This window comes from Neofelis nebulosa, chromosome 3 (genome assembly GCF_028018385.1).
Source record: "Neofelis nebulosa isolate mNeoNeb1 chromosome 3, mNeoNeb1.pri, whole genome shotgun sequence".
NCBI classification, from domain to species: Eukaryota; Metazoa; Chordata; class Mammalia; order Carnivora; family Felidae; genus Neofelis; species Neofelis nebulosa.
Window position 1 is genome coordinate 114,165,787 of NC_080784.1, and position 21,018 is coordinate 114,186,804.

Below are 21,018 nucleotides of genomic sequence, written 5' to 3' on the forward strand. Positions count from 1 at the left end.
GAAGTAAGACACACTTTCCGAATGAAAATGACTCCTCTAACTTCACGTGTTCTTCGATTTTTAAGAGCAAATGTGAATTTGAGAGTAGCTTCCCCTCCCACCCCCACCACCATGCCTTGCAATTTAATACCATGCTCGCCAGGAACCTTAACCTCGTCATTTTAAAAAATGAGATATCCGTGACCCGGGGTGAACTTGTTGAGTGTAGGTACAGCAGAGGAAATTCTAGACTCTATGAACGCCCGAACCTCGTCCAGAGCAATCCTTTCGTGTACACTGGTCAGTGCGCGACCGTGCCCACCTGCGCGCGGACAGCGGGTGCAGCGTGCTTGGTCCACCCGCCTTGACCTCGGGCGTGGTGTCCCGGCCGGCGGTGCTGGGCCAAGTCTCTGGGCCTTCCCCGGCTGACTAGTCTCGGTTGTCGCCTTCCCAGCCCTCTTCCCCACCATCCCCCCTCCCCGCTGGCCCCACTTTTCCAGATTACTCCTCAGTCATCCTCTCTCACCCCCACTCCGCCTACTTTCTCTCCAGCCTCCAGTGCGTCCCTCACATCACCACCACCCCCACTCCGCAATCTCTCGTTTCTGTGAACTCGTCTCTCAACCCTGCAGGCCTGAAAGAAGGTCACATACAGGCACTCTCGTACTCACACCCTACATGCCTCGCCCCAAACAAAACCCATGCACACAGTCCTTTGTTCCATTTCTTGGGCCACTTTCCCTGGCCCTTCCTCTTTCTCCGTCCTGGTTTGCTCCCCAAGAGTACGTTTCTGTCTCCCGGACGCTCCGGTCTCCTCCCCACCCCCACCCCCACCCCCACCCCACCTCTGATTTATTAGAGCTCCCGGTTCGGCGCAGATTCCTAGTTCTGCTCCATCCCACCCTCCCCTCCTATCCTCCCATCCACAGTGGGAGTGCTTGCGTCTGCTGCTCTTCTGCTCCAGTCTCAGCGCCCTGCCCGGTCCCCTAAACCCTCTTTCGCTCTCCGGGCTCTTCCTCCGGCCCCCGAGTCTCCGGCCTGCCGGCCTCACCTCCCTGCCCTGCCTCGCTTCTCGTCGCCCCTGCTCGCTCCCCCCGCGCTCGCCCGAACGCTGTGCTCGCTCCTTGAACGCCCGCCGCGCAGCCGGGCTCGGCCGCCCGCCCGCCCGCCACTGTGCAGTGGAGTTTGGTGGAATCTCTGCTGACGTCACGTCACTCCCCACACGGAGACCGAGCTGAGGGAAGAGAGAGGGATGAGAGCGAGGGAGGGGAGAGAGAGTGCGAGACCGAGCGAGAAAGCTGGAGAGGAGCAGAAAGAAACTGCCAGTGACGGCTAGGTTCCGGCGGCCGCCGCGCACCCGTGGACTCCCTCGGAACTTGGCACCCTCGGGAGCCCCGCAGTCCTCTCGGGCTTGGCTTTCCAGCGCTTGCGGTGCAGCCTGCGCCTCGGATCGCTGGAAGTCTCCCCGGGAAGCGGTGGGACGCGGAGACAGCAGCTCTCTCCCGGTAGCCGGTAAGTGGAGGCCGTCTCTTTCCGCAGGGATGTGAGATAATGCGAGTTTGGAAATTTGTTCCACTTTGGAGAATCTTCACCGTAGGTGATTTGTGGTTCTTGGGGCTGCCATCCCCCCCCCCCCCGCCCCGAAGTAACTCAGTTGGCAAACAGACCTCGCAAAGCCCTGTTCCTCTCGTCCCCAGTCGCAGACACTAACAATCTATGGGGTTGCTGAAGTCGAGTGGGAAGCGAGACCACGGCTGGCATTTAAAACGAGGTATCTTCCCTTAAATCTCGGTGCCAACACTGCAGGGACAAATCCTCAGGCTGAGGATTAGCATTCTCAAGATAAAGGGCAGGGTACAAAGTTTCAGCTACTGGAAGATTAGCCCCTTTCCCATTGTTACCAATTGGAAAAAAGATTCCATCTTAACTGGCAGTTAGTGACCTCTCAGGCCCAAGCGAATTACCTGGGAACCAGGCCTGGATGCCAAGCTTACACAATTACTTCGGATTATAAATCCTTTAAATTGATCACCAGTCAACTCCAATCTTGCACTTCAGGAGATACATTTTAAATGGGTAGAGAGGAGAGGACTATTTTCCAACTGTCGAGTAAGAAAAAAATTATGATTCTAAATCTGAGAAATATGGTTCTCTTTTCATTCCAATTCAATGACTTTACTTTCCTAAATAATTCAGAAATCAAGCCACCATAGGGCAGTGTGATTTTTACTCCTTTTTGTGTGTCTATTATGTCTTAGTAAAGTAAGCTAAATGAAAAAAAAAAACTTTTACTATTCTGAATTAAAATAACACAGGCATTCATATATTCTAAAATATTTTTATGAAAACTAATCTGACTTACAGAGATTTCCTTGCAGTTCTTAGGCCATTAGTAAGAATTAAAGGTGGTTTTAATATAAGTTTGGAAGAAATTTATCTAAAATTCAAATACCAATTATGTCAAGGAAACAAAGCACCGGCACAGAATAGATGAGGATTTTTACTAGTGTAACATAAAATAAGTGTACAAGGTTTGAATAATCAAACAGTCCCTAAAATGTGAATAGCTACTTCATTTATGGAATGTTTTACTTTACCTCAGCAAAACTACACTTAAATTATTCAGGTGCTTTGTTCCTCAAGTTGAGCATATTGTCTTCAAGTGTTCCTAAAGCATCAATATTAATTGGTTTAAAAGAAGGCTTAAACTGGTAAAATACAGAATTGTGTTAAGCAGTATTTTAATTTCCTTAAACGATTACCCACTGCAAATTAATTTAGTGGCTAATCTCCTTAATTTAGTTCATTTAAAACATATGTTCTTGTGCTGTTTATTTTTAAACTTTCCACTAAAGATTTTGTTACGGGGTAACAGAAAATGGAAAGGGGGGGAATGTAAAAGAATTTGGAATTATTAGAACTGTATTTTTTTCCTGCGATTTCCTCTTATGGCAATCATCAGAAATTACTTTTAAGAAAATTGTTTTATTTCTCAGGCTTTTACTGCCTGCTTTGGCCAGTGTGGTTCAGTATGCTTCATTAACTATGTGGTGCTTTTTAGCATACTCACAATAGAAAACTCAAATTAGGCAAAACAAGATTGCCTGGCATATACGTTCAAACCAGGACTTGAACTTTTGGGGTGAGAACAACTTCCCATCAAGAAAAGTTGCGCATCTTAATTTGTGAGATTAGTGGTGGAGGCTGGCCCCTAAATCCTGCAGCCAAATTTGCCTAGTAAGACTTGTCTTGCTTGACAGGGCAAGTTTAAGGATCAGCAGGCAGGAATTGGAGGTTATTTTTAAAAACTATCTCCCTCAGTTATTTAGATTCAGTTCATCCAGTAGGCCTGGTAATTATATGAAGAAAAAAAAATGCAGGTCTCACGGCTCATTTTGACTGCAAAATAAATTCCCAAGTCACAAGGACACTTAGGAGTGAGCTAAGGAACACGCCTTGACCTTCTTTTCAATCCTTAGAGCAGAGTTCTTGATTTGTTTTGTATTGCTTTGTTTGGCCTTCAGCACTGAAGCTTGGGAGTGGGGGGGGGGGGAAGAATGTGTAATAATTGGCTGACTTTAATATTGAGCGACCCCATCTTTTTCTTTTGTATATTTCATTTCTTAAAAAAATGAAAACTATTTGCAGTTACCATCTGCAATGCTTCGGCTACCCGCTAATAATGCAGCCAGTTCAGATGTTTTAAAAAAAAAAAAAAAAGATTATCGAATTGATGGTGACATGCAAATTTCCCCCGAAATTATCATAAGTAAACATTTGAAGTCTGGACTAATAAAATCCCATCTGTGTTACTTCATATCGAGTTAGTAGAAAGCTGTGATAATGAATTTTGTAATATCTCACGAACAGACATCTCAATCAGGGACTAATCCTGTGATTTTACTGCAGAATCACTAAATCTGGAGCCGCCAAACTGCTACTTCTGGGTCCCCGGGCCTGCAAGGATCGGCAGAGCCCCCGCCCACGTCCCAGCTAGCGGGTGGGGGGGAACCCCTGGACACCCACGCCGCGGCGCCGGGCAGCCCCTCCTCTAAGCGGTGACCTTGGCCAGAGGCTCCCGGGGCTCGGCTTGTTCCAGCAGAGGCCAAGGATCGGGGAAACACGACCCAGACTAGAGCCAGACCCGCAGCTCCCTGCCCCGCCTCTGCTCTTGCGCCAAAGGGGCAACGCCCGCTCCTCCCCTCTACCCTGGACCACAGAGAAGTGGGCCCTCCCGCCGCCGGCATACCCTGGTTAGCGTGGAGAGAGGCAGGCACCGAGATCCAAAGGGCCTGGGGAGCCCGAGACCTTCTTTCTTTCCTTCTGTCTTTAAAGCTGCCGCGGCTCTTCTACCCACCCGGACAGAGCCTCTCGCCACCCACCTCTCCCGGTTTGCCTGTGGCGGAAAAAGGGGGCGCGCGTTAAACGCTTGGCTCGCTGCGTTGTGGTTGGAATTTTGAAAAAGATTTGGTTTGCCGGGGTTGAATCGGGGCAGCCGTTCTCTGAGAGTTATTTCTACGTTCTCGCTGGGTAGAAAACCCTCCGGACTTTTGCCCCGTTCTCTTCTGTCTCACTCAGTCCACTTCGTTTCCCTCCTCTGCGATCTTAAATCTTAGTTTAGGGTAAATAAATGGCCGGGTGAGTATCTCCAGGGAAAAGTGTGGCTAAATATGGAAAAGTGGCTCCTGATGGATGAGAGGCCCGAAGCCAGCTCGCTCCTGGAGTACCCTAGGCCAAGAGCTTTGAGAGTCCCGTTCATTTCAGAATTACAGAAAATCGAGGAAAACCGCTGTCTAGGGCAGGTATAAGTTGAGTCTGATAGTCTACAAATGTTTACTTAGCGTCTACTGACCGAAAGTCCTGTGCTGAATGGTGGTCTTCCACACAACCTCTTACATAGAAAAGTCCTCTCCACTCACCCCCAAATTCTGTAGCTGCTAAGGTTGCCCCCGTGTTCAGACGGGCTCTTAACTCCTGACATAAACACCTTGAGAGTAGTTCCACAGCCTAAGTCCCCCAGGACATGATGGATTTATCCGTCGAGAGCCCCTGAGCCCATTCACCGCAACTCTGGAGGGAGATCACCCTCTTGGTAAACATTCAGTTGTTCTGGACCAGGGGCTAGGGTGGGGATGAAGCTGAGAAGCACGCCCGAAACCCAACCCAGAGTAGGCACTCAAGAGCGAGTTTGCAGTTGTCCGCCCTACAGGTAGCGTCCACTGAACCCTGCACGCTCGGAGACCCCGCTGCTTCTCACGACCCTCCTTCTCTTTTATTTTGCAGACAACGGGGAATGGAGACCAACTGCCGCAAACTAGTGTCGGCGTGTGTGCAACTAGGTAAGAACGCGCTTCTTCTGCCGGGGTCACTCGACGGGACACCGCACCATGCGAGGGCGGCAGGAGGGCACCGGTCCCTTGGCGAGGCGGCGGCGAGGGGCTCTTCCCGGAGAGACCAGCCGGGGCGGAAAGGGAATCAGAACCGGGACACCGGCAGCCTCTCCCGGGGGTAGGACTGGGGGGTATGGATAGGGAGGGAACCGCTCACCGCGTCCCGATGCCCGGGGCCTACTCCTCCCTCTGAGGGAGCCGCTGGCAGCCTGGGAGGCGCGGAAAGAATGTGCCGCCCTGCTCCGGGTTGCCAGAGGGTCCGGGAGACGCGAGTGACCTCCGCCCTTTCCTCTAACTGGGTCTTTGCTCTTTGTCCCTCTTTCTCTTCTTCGTCCTGCCTCCTACCCCCACCCCCAACACCCTCGCTTCTTTCCACCGCGGTCCGGGGCGTCTCTCTACCCGCTTGTGGGGCGGGCGCGCGCGGCCCAGGCGTGCAGCCGGCGGCCGTTGAATGCCTCTTCTCCAAAGACTCCGAAATCAAAAAGGTCGAGTTCACAGACTCTCCTGAGAGCCGGAAAGAGGCGGCCAGCAGCAAGCTCTTCCCGCGGCAGCATCCCGGCGCCACTGGTAAGGCCGGGAGCGAAGCGCAGGCCGCGCGCAGGTCACCCGCCTCTGGGCCTCTGGGCTTCGGGTACAGCGCACCGAGGCTAGGCCGCCAGACAGGCGCCCCTGCCCCTTGACTTAGACACTTGGCCCCTGTGTGGGACGGGAAGCAGCCGTCCCAGGGACGTTAATTCCTTTCCCCAAAATTATACTGCACTCCTGAGACCCAACACCTCTCCCTCTTGCTCTTTTTCGCTCTCTCCCTGTGGCCTCATCTCCTACGCACACCCCAACCTACCTCTGCGCCGCTAGCTGGCGTGGAAAAGTAGTCCAACAGCGACCTCTGTCGCCCGCCATGTCCCACTGCGTGTAGCACCACCAAGGGTGCTCTCCGCCCCGGCCTCTCTCAGCCTTGCCCCGCCCAGGCTTGTGCGCGCGGGGTTTGCCGCGGAAGGCATGCACCAGAGGCTTGCGTAGGGCGAAGATTCGCCTGGCCGGGAGTTGGAGGGGCTGACTAGAGCCCCGCAGAGCCTGAGGGCAGCGACTGTGCGCCGCAGCCAAGGGTGTAATGAAGTGTGCGCCCCTGTCGACGCGAACCTACCTGTTGTGCAGGTTGCAAGGCCTCGGGTTTTGGTGGTGTCGTTGCTTGATTAGCTGGTTTCACTGTGGACGAGTCAAGGGGCTCTCCTGCTCAAAGGCTTGTGTAAAAGCCAGAATGTCTCCAACTCACTGCACAGGCCTTTGCTAAACGGAAACTTGCCCTTTAGGTGTGTGTGTGTGCGCGCGCGCGTGTGTGCAAGCTTTCCCTTGGAATACATGAAAAATTCAAATTTAACAACTGTTCTATTCTCCGGGTTTTCCAGGCTACTGTAATAACAAGTGCCTAGCCTTAGGAAGTTGTTGACCTTTGATAGTGTGAGGAGATAAAGCCCCCCCACAGCCCTCGGCCCCTAACCCCCTCTTTCCGGATTAAAGTGTAAGGATACAAATGTAATGCGTGCCGGAGGGGGGCGAATTGGGACGCCCCGCCAAATAAACAAACCGTGTTGCTAAGAAGAAAACAAAGGCCTTGCATTCGTGCTTCCCGGTAAACCTGAGAAAATTATCATTTGCATAAGTAAAACTTCTAAAATGGTCGGGAGCGAAGCAGCCTGGCACTGCACACTATCGCGAGTCCTCCCGCTGGGCTAGTTAAACGCTCACTTGTCCGGGATTAACCCCATGGGGTTAAATGGGGCCATGCAGAGATAACGTCGGGTGATTTCTGTCATTAAGATTGTGTTAAATTCTTCCTCTGTTTGATAATCGGTCGTAAAAAATAAATTATTAGACCGGAGTATGTTTGGGGTATGGTTAAAAATCAAGAACAGCGATGACTCCTGGAGAAATGTTTCGTGCGGGTTCCCGTCTGGCCAGACTAGGGGAGCTCCCCAATCTCGCTTCGCGCGGGGCGGGCTGACAATCGCCCAGCGGAAGTTGACGTTTCCCGATGCGTTCGGAGCTGGAGAGCTGCCTAACGTCTCTTATCCCCACCCCAACCCAGGGCTCCTAGACCTCAGGAATGGTTTCTGAGGACAGGTGGTCTCCATGGGAGCCCGTCCGAGGGGAAGCTAGAGATGGGATGGGAGCCTCTTAACGTGGGCAAGAAGCCGTGGTCAGCCGGGGAGTCCTTTCTGTTCCTGTCACAGTTGCCACTGGGCATCCACTTTTGATAATTAGTAGATAAATAAAGAACTAGAAATAATGAAGGACTGTTTCCTTACCCATTAACTTTCAGGTCCGGATTATTCTAGTGCACTGATCCTCCACATTGGCAACAATCTGTTTTCTACCTTTTGGACAGAAGAGGAAAATTGCTGCCTAAACATGTTTAATACCATTAATTAAGGAGAGGCATGCGATAGGGAGAAATGCCGAAAATCTTGATTTTATTGGCTTTTAGGGATGTAATAGACAAAAAAAAAATGTCACACATGAGTAAGCAAAACTACAGTGCCTCCAAGGAAGGTTGCCAGAGTCCCCTTTACTAAATATAAGTAAATTTAATTTATGTCATATGCAAACCCCTGGCCACAGCCTGCTTTGAAAAGAAAGATTTTTCTCCCTTTTTTGATAGCTTTTTTTTTCTTTCAGAAAGAAAAAAATGTTTACAATGGCATGTCTTTTTTCAAAAGGGGCCATGGTACTTTATTATTGGCACTACCCTCTCCTCAACCCCTCCAAAACACCGTGTCTTCGTTAAAGACTGAAAACAGTCCCAAGTAGACAAGGTTAACCTCTGGAAGGCTGGGACTCTTGCGTTCCTTTCCAAGCGAATCTTTGTCCCCTTGATACCCATTGGGCTGGCCCACGGCCTGGCTCAAACCCTGAAGCAGGTGGAGTAGGAGGTCGGCTGGAGACCCCTAAATCCAGGGGTTTGAGAGAGTGTAGAAAAAGGACTGGCTAGGCATCCAAGTGGAGGCGGGAAGAGTTGGCAAGTTTAGCTGTAACCCAGAAAGAAGGCTCAGAGGTCTGCTGAGAACGTCCCCCTAGAACAGAGATCCTTGACTTCCTTGCTTTGAGTGTCCCCCCAAAAAAGCCTGCTTGCTGAATTCAGAAAGTGCTCTTGATCTTCAGGAAGGCGGGTGGGGGGAACGATCCTCCCTTGTCTGTAACCCTTAAAGTTTCGGGGCGGTGGCTCTGGATTCCGGGCTGAAATTGGACAGAGCTGCCGCCCCGCGGTCGGGGTGCCTAGCTTCGGCGACCAGACTTGGGCGGGTACCTTCTCCAGAGACGCCATTAATTTTTAAGTAGCCTTGGCTAAATGGGTGAGCTGAAAGAGTCTCACCAAGGTCTCTGGCGTGTGCCGACGTCCTTCCCTTGGGAGGGGGACCCCAAGGCCCCTTGGGGCGCCCCCAGCCAAGACACACTCTCTCAGTGGCAGCTTGGCCCCAGTCTTCTTCAGAGAACCCGGGGTAACCCCCCGCTGCCTTGGAGGCAGCAAACCCTTCATTCATTCAATCAGCAAATGTTTGCCGAGCACATACTACGTGGATTCCTAATGTACCCCCTGAAAGCAAATAAGCCGGTTTCCCTTCACCGTTATGAAGCAGCTTTAATGTTAACAAGGAACTAGCTAGAGCAGGTTCAGACCATCTCCTGCAAAACGCGATGTGGTGGTACCTGCGTCTGTGCTTGGGGCCTGAGCGTTGTTAGAAAGAAAGGGGATGCTTAGAAGGGTAGAGGGCCATTGGTGAGGCCCGGGGTAAGGGACAGGGGCTTGCAGAATGGGCAGGAGGTCCGAGGAAGAAGCCAGGACAGAGGGGAACAGGGTTAAGGAGAGGGATTTCCATTTTCTTTTCTACCACCCCTGCCTCCCCACCCCATCCTACTCCACCCGCCACCGAGTCTAGCTTATTGTCAGCAGCTGCCTCTGCCTTTTGTGGGTTTTTTTTCCCCGTCAGGGGAAATTGTACCAGTTGTGCAATAGGTAGTCACTCCCTGTGGATCCCCGCCCGCAGAGGTAGTCTTTTTACAGGTCGTGTTCCTTGCTACTGACACCAAGTGCGCTCAAAGTTTCATAAGGCTGGTTGGGTTGTTATTCCAAACCGCCTGCTGTTAATATATGCAGCAGTTGTTAGAGCGACTCGGAGGGAAAAGGAAATGTATAACGAAAGCTTATTCGTGAGCAGGAATATACTAATGGAACAATCTGATGTCTTCTTAATCCTATGTAAAAAGCTTTGTCGTCTTCCTAATATTGACTGAATGGGTAATTAATGGCTCTTCATCTAGGCGAATACCCTGTAATCCAAAGATAGGCAAAAGACAACAAGCCCAAGGTAGAAGACAAAAGGCCCAACTGTGGCCGCCACCCCCCTCCCCCACCAGGGACTCCAAATAGCAAAGTTTCTTTTCTGGAGAAAAGGGCAGAAGTGGGAGAATACAGGTACCTTTCCTAGGCTGGGCTTAACCACTGAATCTGGTCACCCAGCTCAGTTCTCCACTACTCCATTTGCCCCCACCAGTCCTCTCTGCATTTCTTCTCAGTTCCTCTAGGAAGTCACCCTCGTCTGGATCCTGACCAGAACCTTTTCTTCCCCAAAGCCCCCATCTTTCATTTGGGGAAGTGATTGATAACAGAGGACCAATACACAAGGTCCTCAAAAGGCTCAGGCAGAGGATTGAGCTCCTTCTGATCCAGGTGGAGACTCCTTTCTTTTACAACCTAAGCAGAGTCTGTGCAGACTTAGATAGTTGAGAGGGGTGGGAAGAAATTAATGGAAGGAGAATGAACAGCAGAATTGGGTATATGTGTTAAAGAGTGATCAGGAGCGGTGGAGTCGACTTCCTTGTGAGGATCTGACATGAAGAGTACCCAAAATTCTTCCACCATGTTTTTAACAGGATGGCATTTTAATTTAAACCTTTAGAAGTAATATATTACTTGGGTTACTACGATGAGGTGGGTTCCTTTTTTTTTTTTTTGTCAGCTGACAGCTTTTAAAATATTATTTCGCTAGGGAAATAAAAGCTTCATCTCAGATTATAGGTGGGTATTTTTGGATTTATGTGATTTATGGTCACCATGACAACTAATGCTGAATGTTAGCTACCAGCATGTCGGGGAGAGGGAAGACAGAAAGAAGGGAGAGCAAGAGAAATAGAAAAGGGAAACAGACATGAGCTAGAGAGGAGAAATAGAGAAAAGAGAAAAAGGCGAGTTTTAATCCAATTTTTAAAAGTGACTTTAGTTAGTACCTTTCCAGTTCTCTCTGGACCTGGATATTAGTGTCTATCTCATTTTCATCCCCCCCCCCATTGCTAAGACATATTTATACCACTCTACTTTTACTAGTTTTCTGGGATTAAACGTTCTCGGAATAAACCTGTTGTGTTAACAAACTAACGTGAAAAGGCATTGTAGCACGTGAGTTTAATGATTTCAGCAGCATCCCCCACCAGTCCTGACTCTGCTAATCCCCGATTTTCTCTTCACCTGCCAGTGTGGGGGTACCTCTCCCACCCCGACACTGAGCACCCCCAGCTAGTTACTCCGAAGCTCAAGTGTGAGACTAAAATATGGGTGCCGTTGGCAAACACCCAGAGAATGTAGGTGCTGCTCAGTACGTGCACAGACTTTGATTCAGAAAACAATCTGCCCCTTTTTACAAACCAGCACTTTTTAAATCCATTTAGAGAATGGGGTAGGAGGGGATCAACCACAGTAACGTTTAAATGTCTGGGTGCTTCCGCTACGTGCCTGGAGCACGGGGTACAGCGAAGGGGGCCTTTCCAGATTGGTTTGTGTGCAGAGAAAAGGCAGGCAGAAGAAGAAGGAGGGGAGGAAGGGCCACTTCTTGAGCGGGGTGCAAGGTCTCCATCTGACCTCTGCGCCTTACCACACGCGCACGCACACACACTCACGCCTGTCACGTGGCTCTGAGCTGAGTCTGGGCTGCCTCGGCCTTGAACTGGCCTGGGCCAGAGCAAGACTCCCACCCTTCTAAGGCCTGACAGCCAGCGCAGGGAGACATCTAATGAGCGATCTTACAGGTGAGCTTTGAAGACAGATTCCACCCCACCCCCCCAAAAAAGTTGTGGATTGCTTGGTTGGATTGACCAACCCCGCACCCCAGACTTTGGAGGCATAACCCAACCAATCTCCTCGCGAAGGCCAGAGGGGCTTTGCGCAACTAACACTAAAGAGTGTGAAATTAAATAAGACCTTAAGACTGGTAATCGGTGGCAAATACCAGCAGCTCAAAACACGCCTGACCCCGTGTCACACATTTCCCTCCTCAAGGGTCTGGCTTTGCAAGAATAAGCAAAGAAAACCCAACTGAGACAATTCTTGAATGTCTTCGGACTTGAAAACCTAAACCCGCACTGGGCTTCCCTTCCCCCCACCCCTGCCCTCCGTGGGGGCCTTGCAGCACCTCCAGCTTCCCTGAACTGACCATCCTGATATTTCTCTGGATTGGAAATTTCTGTGATGGAGGCTGAAGTCATAGTGATTTCTAGAACCAGTTAAAGAAGACTGTGCAGAGGTGGGGGGTGCAGAGGTAGTGCTCAACCTGCAAAATACATAGGATTGCTTTCAACCCCTTCCTTATCTATACTACCAATATCTGTGCACCCACAATATTAAGTGGATTAAGTTTTTGTAGACTAAGTCTCCTAAATTGCCGACCATCATCACCACTGTTTTCATTGAAAAGTGTTTGTTTGTTTGGTTTTTTTTTTGTTTGTTTCTTTTGTTTTTGAGTTTGTTTTTTGTTTGTTTGTTTTTTGGGGGGAGGTTCCCATTACTCACTTGCTTTTCTCCATCTAGACTTTTCATGTTGGTGTGCTCCCACCATCCATGGAACTGGGTCTGAGAAGGGGGTCAGCCGATCTCACCATGTGTGAAGTGATTAGGAGATAAGGAGAGAGTTAAACTCTGGTTGGAAAAATGCAAAGAAATGCCTTACTGGCTCAGTTGAGTTGGGGGGGGGGTATATATTTCATATGTGCATTATCTAGATAGATGGTAGATAGATACATAGACATGGTTATGTTATGGTTTTTTTTTTTTTTTACTTTAACCAGATATCTCCAGATAATTGTCTTTATTCTCCACTTGACTTTGCAGTGGATAGGTACAGTTTAAGATTCCTCATCTTTTTAGGCTTTTAGGCTGCCTGAAGATCACCAGCACTTCCAACCTCTACTACCCTTTAGCACTATGTTGAGCTGTCACTCGCCCTGGGGTTTTTCAGCCGCTTTGGAAGCTGGTTTGGAGACTAGGTCTTCCCATTTGTGTACCTGCCCTGATGAGAGTTGTTAGTCAACAGAGCCACCGAGTTTAAATCAAAATTCTGTGGGTTTAATGAGAGATGAGCTTAGAAATCTATATGTTTCTGTGGAGCTCCTCAGCTCTCCTGAGTAAGGAGTTGTGAGAAACACCCAAAGCCTCCACCAAAAATTGCCTCTCCGGGGTTTGAATCTCAAAGAAACTAATACCAAGAAAGAAAGTATACTCACTATAGTTTATCATTTGTTCCTATGATGGAATCTCTTCATGAAATTAAGCTTTATGGGGATGTTATTTTGGGGACTGGAGCTATACTGAGGTTAAAAAAAAGAAACTGGAATATGATTAGTAAACACATTGGGCAGAAAAGAGCTGAATTCATATTGACTTAGTTATAGGTCATCGGCTGGCAGTGCAATGGGAGGAAATATTTACTTTACACATACACTTTATGATCTTGGGGGAATTAGAGGAAATTCAATAAGAAAACGGCTAGAAACATTTAAAACCCTTATTTAAAAGACTTAAGCAAATTAGAGTCTTATCAGATTAAAAACCACTACAAATGTAAGAGCATTGTCTTCGGTGAAACGCTGTGGGGTCTGAGGAGATTCTCCGCCAAATCTCAGGGATAAAATGCGTCATTTAAGCACCAGATAATGAGCAGAATGTAAATTAATTTAACCTTCTTTACCAACAGGCTGCTGGTGTAATATGTATAATTTAGTGATAAGATTGCAGGACCTAATATAGCTGGATGTATGAGCCTCAGCTAATGCAGACTTGTCACATGAGGATGTGTTCTGCTCTGAGCAGGTGTATGTATGCTTGGAATGGGGTGAACTGGAATAAAAGGTTAAAACTAGAAATGCTGCTTTAAAGCTTACTATAAAGAAAATTTCTCCTTTCAGCTAAATTTTTCTTCAAGTGGGATGATACTTCTGGGTAGAAACTGAAGAACAAATGTCATTTGCTTCTTTGGATAGCTCTCAAGCATGTTTAAAATGGGGGAGGAGTTGCAGATAGGGTTTGGCAGAGAGAGCCCGGCAAAGTAGAGACACATAGGTTACAAACATAATTTGCAGTCTGCCTCATCCACTCTGCCCCAGACTGAGTAAGTTTCCCAATCTTGTGAACAAGGACAAGGAGGGAGTTTTCTGAAGATACCTCATACTGATGTTACAAATCATTGACTGTAATGTCAAACAAATACACATTCAGGGATGATAACACTAACTCCACAATAAAGCAATCACCAATGCAGAAACCCAGAAGAGATTAGTTTCTGCTCTCCCCATGACCTAAGTAAGCAAAGGACAAAAGGACTTTCAAAAGTTATTTTGAATGATACATTTGTATTTCTTTAATTCCTTTGGGAATTAATTTTTTTTTGAAATAGTGTTGTAAAGAGTTGTATGTCCCCAAGGTGTTTCTTTTTTCTTTTTTAAAAAATAAATAAATAAAGCTTTGGTTTTTCTGAGCTGAGTGTTCTCCTAGGCTTTTGCCCTTCGCCCCCATTCTACTGCCTCTGCCTGCTTGGACTTTAAAGATTCAGCAGCCTTGAGTTCTCTAGGAAAAGAAAATGACTTAAAAAAATATCCTTGAAAGTGGTTATTTGGCAACATTCTTAATTGTATGGAAATTCATTAAAGCACATTTTATATATAATTAGCTCAAGGTTGTTGATTCTGCAGGCTTTATGGATTTGAATCTGATTGATAATAAAGTAAACAAGAGAGTCGAATTTAAAGCGGGCTCTCTCTAGGGTTAGGACAAGCTTAATACAGTGTACAAGGAATTTGAAAGATCTTGGATATGTGTCTTAATCAACGCTAAGTAGAATGGATAAGCTTTCAGCATTTTGAAAATGCTGGGTTAGGGTTTCTATTCTATTGTGTATTTTCTGTCTGGGGTCTAATAAGCATTACAGAGAACGTGATCTGAGGCGACTTTTTATTCTTGTATAAATCCAGAGTGAACCGCCAAACAGTTGTTCGTTTAAAGTCAAGGTAATTTTCTTTTGACGGGTCCATTTGCTTCTCGATTTCTAATTTATTAGCCGGCCTTCTCAGGGCTTTGTCTTCTTTGCAATTAAAATAAAGCTTCTTCAGATTAGCGCAGCATTCACTTGACAGGCTGTTTGGAAAATTTAAGATCGGAGAGGTGATGTGTTGCTGTTTTTCAATTTTTTCTGGTTTTAAGTAGCATGCCCCCTTTCCATACAGGGGGCATAAAAAGGCATCTCTCGATTGGAAATGGATGTAGTGAGATACAAAAAGGAAGGGGTGCGAGCCATGTTGATCCTTGTACCTTTCAGCTCTGGACCTTTCCGCTCCTTTCTCCCGAGCCTCTTACTCCCAGCCTCATCTCTCCGCCTCCCCGCCTGAACTAAAAGCAAGACCTTCTTCGGCTGGGCCGGAGCAGAATTCCCGGGAGCCGGCCGGTGTAGACTTGGTGGGCACAGTGAGGTATTAGCCCAGCCCCGCACAGCTGATAGGTGCAGACAGGGCTGTCCCTCCGCCGGGGCTCGGGGCCTTCTGATTGGTGCGGAGCCACGTCACTCCCGCTGGGCGAAGGGTCTGGGAGGAGGCGGAGGCGGGGAGCGTTGGGAGGGCCGCGGCAAAGTGACGTCTGGGCACCAGGAAGCCCGCCTCTGGTTTTAAGATGTTAGGCCAACAGGGAAGCTCGGAGCCGCAGAGCTGGTCCGTCGCTCGCCTGGGTGCCGGGAGCTGAGCTGCTGCGAGGCCGCGCTCGAGCTCGACGGCCCGAGGGGGGTGTGCGTGTGCGTGCCACGGAGGGTGCGCCCAGAGGCCCGCGTTGCTGCCGCGGCCGCTGCGGGGGATCTAATATCAGCTACCTGTCCCTGTCACTCTTGACACTTTGCTGTCAGGGCTGCCGCGCGGGGGGCGGGCAGAGCGCGATCGCCGTTAGCTTTCCTTATTGGAGGGGTACGTGGGGGAGGGAGGGAGGGAAGAAAGGGGTCTTTGCCCACTCTTGTTTCGCTTTGGAGCTTGGAAGCCTGCTATCCAAAGACGCTCCGAGCTGCGCCCGCCTACTTACATCCCCATGTCTCCGTTTGCCCGCTGACTTTCCGCCACCGGACCCTAAGGCTTGAGCCTTCCGAAGGAGACGGGGGCCGCTCGGTTCAAAAAGACTCAGCAGGGATTGTGCTCCCTGGCTTTGCCCGCGGCGGCCACAGCGCGGAAACTCTGCGCGTGTAGTGCCAAGCGGAGCAGGCGGCGGCGGCCACGGGTCTACGGCCGGGCGGCAGCCCAGGACTTGTAGGGCGGCGCGCTCCTTCGTCCATGAACTGCATGAAAGGCCCGCTGCACTTGGAGCACAGAGCAGTAGGGACCAAGCTGTTGGCCGCCTCCTCGTCTTCCTCCTGTCACCATCCCCAGCCGCTGGCCATGGCTTCGGTACTGGCTCCCGGTCAGACCCGCTCCCTGGACTCTTCCAAGCACAGGCTGGAGGTGCACACCATCTCTGACACCTCCAGCCCCGAGGCCGCAGGTAAGGCGCCGCGCGGCCCCGCGGACATCGGGGTCCAGCCGCCCCTTGCCGCTGGGCTCTTCCCGCCCGCAAGGAAGTCGACCCCTCCAGGGGGAGGCGTAGTGGGAGTGGTCGTTTAGTTTGCCTCCCGCAGAACTTCCGGAGCCGGGATTCTTTTGGCCCCGAGTTTCTTTTGCCCTACTTCGACCGCCCCGCCGGGGTGGGGCGAACTGCGCGAGCCATTCCCTGCCCTATTCCTATCCTGGCCTCCCTATGTTTGTTTTCTGGGTCACAAAAATCCCAGCATCTCCATTCGAAGACGTTCAGAAGCCACCACCCCCGACTCCCCAACCCAGAGTCTGTTCTCTCCGCTTTCCGCTCCCGAAAAGCTCCGCTTGTTAGAAAAGTATTTCTGAAACGATGCCGCAGAAGAGGCGGTATTTCTAAAGGGTAGAGGAACTTGGGTGGGTCACCGAATCCCAAAGTCTACCTTTACTAGTCTCCTGAAACCGCATGGAGATCTGTGGGGGTCTGAAAAATGCGCGCGTGTAGGTGTCCGGAAAAAATTTGGTGTGTCTGCGCAGAAGAGTATAAATATACTTGAAAGAGGCTGTAAAAATGAATGTGCCTTCACAGTGAGATAAACATGTAAATAAAACGTGCGGCGCTGGGGGAGGGGAAGAGATGGGGCGCTCACACCCACACTCACGTCTGCACGCCCCACAGTCGCAGCGCTCACCGCGGCCCGGAGAGGCCGCTCGCACACTCCTCCCCTGCCTGGCAGCCCATCGCTTCCGCGGCCTCTGCAGCCCGGTCCATTTGGAGTTCACGGGTAGCAGGTGGGACTTGCTGACGGGAACCTCTCTGTGTTTCGTTTTCAGAAAAAGATAAGAGCCAGCAGGGAAAGAATGAGGACGTGGGCCCCGAAGACCCGTCCAAGAAGAAGCGGCAACGGCGCCAGCGCACTCACTTCACCAGCCAGCAGCTGCAGGAACTGGAGGCCACTTTCCAGAGGAACCGCTACCCGGACATGTCCACGCGCGAAGAGATCGCCGTGTGGACCAACCTTACGGAAGCCCGAGTCCGGGTAGGACCCCTCACGGAGCCTGGGAAGGCTAGGGAGGAAGGCATTGTAGAAATGCGGGCCACTTAGAACCGGAGAGAGTGTGGAAGGCAGTCTCCCGAAAGGCACGGTGTGCCTTTGCACAGGCAGAAGGCCTCTCGGCAGCTCCAGTCGCGAGGTTACAGCTCCCCCTTACAGACCAGCGGTTGCAGGCCCGGCGCAGGCTCCGCGAGCGGCACCCGCTCACTGCCCGCTACCCTGAGTCCTTTCGGAACTGGGCCGCGTGGCATTCCCCTGCACAGGGCATTGTGTTCCCGGCTTGCGGTCGCCGGAAGAGTGCTAATAAAATCCCTCCCAGGCCAGGAGCCGAGAACAGGCTCCAACCTGTGTGCCTTTTACAAGGAAAACCCACCGGAGACAAGCAAGGCTTGGCCCTCCTGAGGAAACTTTCTCCCCCCAGGCTCACCCGGCCCTTTCTCTCTACTCGGCTCATCCTCCTTACACAGTCTTTTCGGTTTTCGGCCATTCAGGTTTCTCCCACACCCTATCCCTTAGTTTTGTGACACACGGAAGCATTTTGACACACAACTACTATCCTGCTAGTCCTCTTAGAAAGAAAAAAGAAGAAAGACTTTTTGGTTTGGTTTATTTATCTTTCTCAGGAGATTGTTATTCACACCCTTCTTCCCAATGATAATAGTTTTATTTTTTAAAGGTGGGGGGGGGCTTACCTTTGTAGCAAATCTGTACTTTATGGATTGGCAAAAGTGAAGTTAAATAAATTACCCGGTAGCAACATCCTGGTTTATGCTGGTCAGTGGAAAACTCCAAATGTGTTAGGATTCTGGAAGCAGAAACACCCATAGCAAGATCCAGAGGCTTTGCTGTTAAAAACAAAAACAAAACAATTCTGGATAGAAAAATAGAGCCTCCAGTTAAAGCAGAGATGAAAGAACAATAAGATGGCAATAATGATGAAAAGAATAAAGACCAAAATGCATTCCCAAAGCAGAGGGAAGGAAGGTACTCTCTGGGTTGCATTTGTGTAGGGTATGAGGCTTTGCTGGTGGATAAGAGCCGGGATGAAGTTGGAGATGGTTTTAGTTTAACTGCACAGAGCTAGAGCTCTGACTCTGGCCGCGTGGTTTTGAGCAAGGTCAGGCTTTGATTAGCCCTCCCGTGCATCAGGGGAACGGGCCTTGCACGTACTCTTCTTGCCTGAGCAAAGTTTGCACGGCCTAGGGTAGAAATTAAAACTAATTAAAATAAAAACACAATCAGTGGGTTCTCTGGAATCCTTCTGAAAAGACCTCTCCCACCCCTCCAGCTTTCCAGGAGTCTCTCCCAAGTCCCCTGCCTCTACCACGCTGGGCTGTCGCTCCTTCTGGCTGCCTCCTTCCAGGCCCGCTGTGTGTCCAGCCAAGTGGGAGTGAAGCGTGCTTTTTTATAGCAGTCGGGTGCAAAGAGGAAGGAGGATAAAAAGGAAATCGAGAATGAAAGAGAAAAGGGGGGGAAAAGAGCGGATTAGGCGTCTGGGCCTGGCTGAGATGTGTAATGTGAAACATCACCGATGTCAGCTCTGAAATCTGGGGCCAGGCCTCGCTCCAATACACAAAAGCCGCAGTCTGCGGCGACGGGCGGGTCCGATGTGGATTGAGAGAAGGGTTGCGTCAGGGCCACCGGACGCCGGGTGGGGGCTGACGGGCCAGGCGACGGCTTGCAAAGCCAAGCAAACCCGCTGGGCCCGGCGGGAGCAGTGCTGGCAGCCGGGGCCTATACTGGAGAGGGTGGAGGATGAGTAGGAGCGGAGGAAGGGAGGGGGAGGTTGCAGAGTGACACATTCTGGGTTCCCAGAGATTTACAAGCCAAGCTTTTGGAGTTTAGGAGACTGAAGGCCTTTTGCTTTTTAATTCGCTATTTTGCTAGGCGAGGATAGGGGTCGCGGCCTGGCGCCAGTTGTGAGAACGAGTTCTGTGGTGTGGGGGCTGCAGGGAAGGTCTGAGACTGGAGGGAGGAGCTGTGCAAGAGAGCGCGGGCCTCTGGTGCCCTCTTAGCCACTAGTCCTGTGCCTGTGTCTGTGGCATAGCCACTGTGTCTGTGGCTTTGGAATGGAAGCAAGTTTGCAAGGTGGCAGGGTAAGAGTTGGGCAGAAAACCTGCTGCCCCGCGTTTATTTTACAGTAAGTGAGTTTGGATCCTGAGGAGGGCCTGGGTTAGTGAACAAGCCGTCCACAGGCTGCCAGGCGTTGGACTGGGGTTTGTGGCGCACTTCAGAGCCTGGGCCTCAGCCGGCCAGGCCTCCCTCGCTTTAGACGCGGTTCAGGCAGCTCCCGCCCGCCGGGCGGTGGGAGGTGGGGGAAATTATGGTGTGTGTGTGTGTGTGCGCGCGCGCGCGCGCGCAGGCGCGCGCTGGACATGGGTGGCCTCTGGTGCTTTCTGTGATCAAGGTTTTACTAATCCGATCTGTGGCATCTGTTTGCTCCTTTGCCGTCCACCCCCAGGTTTGGTTCAAGAATCGCCGGGCCAAATGGAGAAAGCGGGAGCGCAACCAGCAGGCTGAGCTGTGCAAGAATGGCTTTGGGCCGCAATTCAACGGGCTTATGCAGCCCTATGACGACATGTACCCGGGCTATTCCTACAACAACTGGGCCGCCAAGGGTCTCACGTCAGCCTCCCTGTCCACCAAGAGCTTCCCTTTCTTCAACTCTATGAACGTCAACCCTCTGTCGTCGCAGAGCATGTTCTCCCCGCCCAATTCCATCTCCTCCATGAGCATGTCGTCCAGCATGGTGCCCTCAGCCGTGACCGGCGTTCCGGGCTCCAGCCTCAACAGCCTGAATAACTTGAACAACCTGAGCAGCCCGTCGCTGAATTCCGCGGTGCCGACGCCCGCCTGTCCTTACGCGCCGCCGACTCCTCCGTACGTTTACAGGGACACGTGTAACTCGAGCCTGGCCAGCCTGAGACTGAAAGCGAAGCAGCACTCCAGCTTCGGCTACGCCAGCGTGCAGAACCCGGCGTCCAACCTGAGTGCTTGCCAGTACGCCGTGGACAGGCCAGTGTGAGCCCCGCCCACAGCACCGGGATCCTAGGACCGTGCCGGATGGGGCAATGCTGCCCTTGAAAGACTGGGAATTACGCGAGAAGGTCGTGGGCACTAAAGAAAAGGAGAGAAAGAAAAGATATAAAGAGAAAAGGAAACCACTGAATTAAAGAGAGCTCCTTTGATTTCAAAGGAATTTCCTAAATGTCTGACATCTTTCACTAAAAGTATTTCCAACAGTTGCAAGGACATACACAAATGTTTGACTGGATATGACATTTTAACATTACTATAAGCTTGTTATTTTTTAAGTTTAGCATTGTTAACATTAAAATGACTGAAAGGATGTATATATATCGAAATGTCAAATTAATTTTATAAAAAGCAGTTGTTAGTACTCTCACAACAGTGTTTTTAAAGGTTAGGCTTTAAAATAAAGCATGTTATACAGAAGCGATTAGGATTTTTCGCTTGTGAGCAAAGGAATGTATATACTAAATGCCACACTGTATGTTTCTAACATATTATTATTATAAAAATGTGTGAATATCAGTTTTAGAATAGTTTCTCTGGTGGATGCAATGATGTTTCTGAAACTGCTATGTACAACCTACCCTGTGTATAACATTTCGTACAATATTATTGTTTTACTTTTCAGCAAATATGAAAAAAATGTGTTTTATTTCATGGGAGTAAAATATACTATGTACAAATTGGTCTGGATTCTTTCTGCC

The 21,018-nt window shown here is 50.1% G+C and overlaps 1 protein-coding gene across 3 annotated transcripts; it reads left to right on the forward strand.

Moving 5' to 3' along the window:
• The first annotated feature begins 411 nt into the window (after positions 1-411).
• PITX2 (paired like homeodomain 2) lies at positions 412-21,000 on the forward strand. Of its 3 annotated transcripts, XM_058721646.1 has the most exons (5): positions 412-1,491; positions 5,263-5,318; positions 5,799-5,936; positions 17,061-17,266; positions 19,743-21,000. In XM_058721646.1, the coding sequence occupies exons 2-5, from the start codon at positions 5,273-5,275 to the stop codon at positions 20,304-20,306; spliced, it is 954 nt and encodes a 317-aa protein (XP_058577629.1). In that variant the 5' UTR covers positions 412-1,491; positions 5,263-5,272; the 3' UTR covers positions 20,307-21,000. The 3 variants fall into 3 exon arrangements, with proteins under 3 accessions (XP_058577629.1, XP_058577630.1, XP_058577628.1); XM_058721647.1 differs by lacking the exon at positions 5,799-5,936; XM_058721645.1 differs by lacking the exons at positions 412-1,491; positions 5,263-5,318; positions 5,799-5,936 and adding an exon at positions 15,352-16,200.
• The last annotated feature ends 18 nt before the right edge of the window (positions 21,001-21,018 follow it).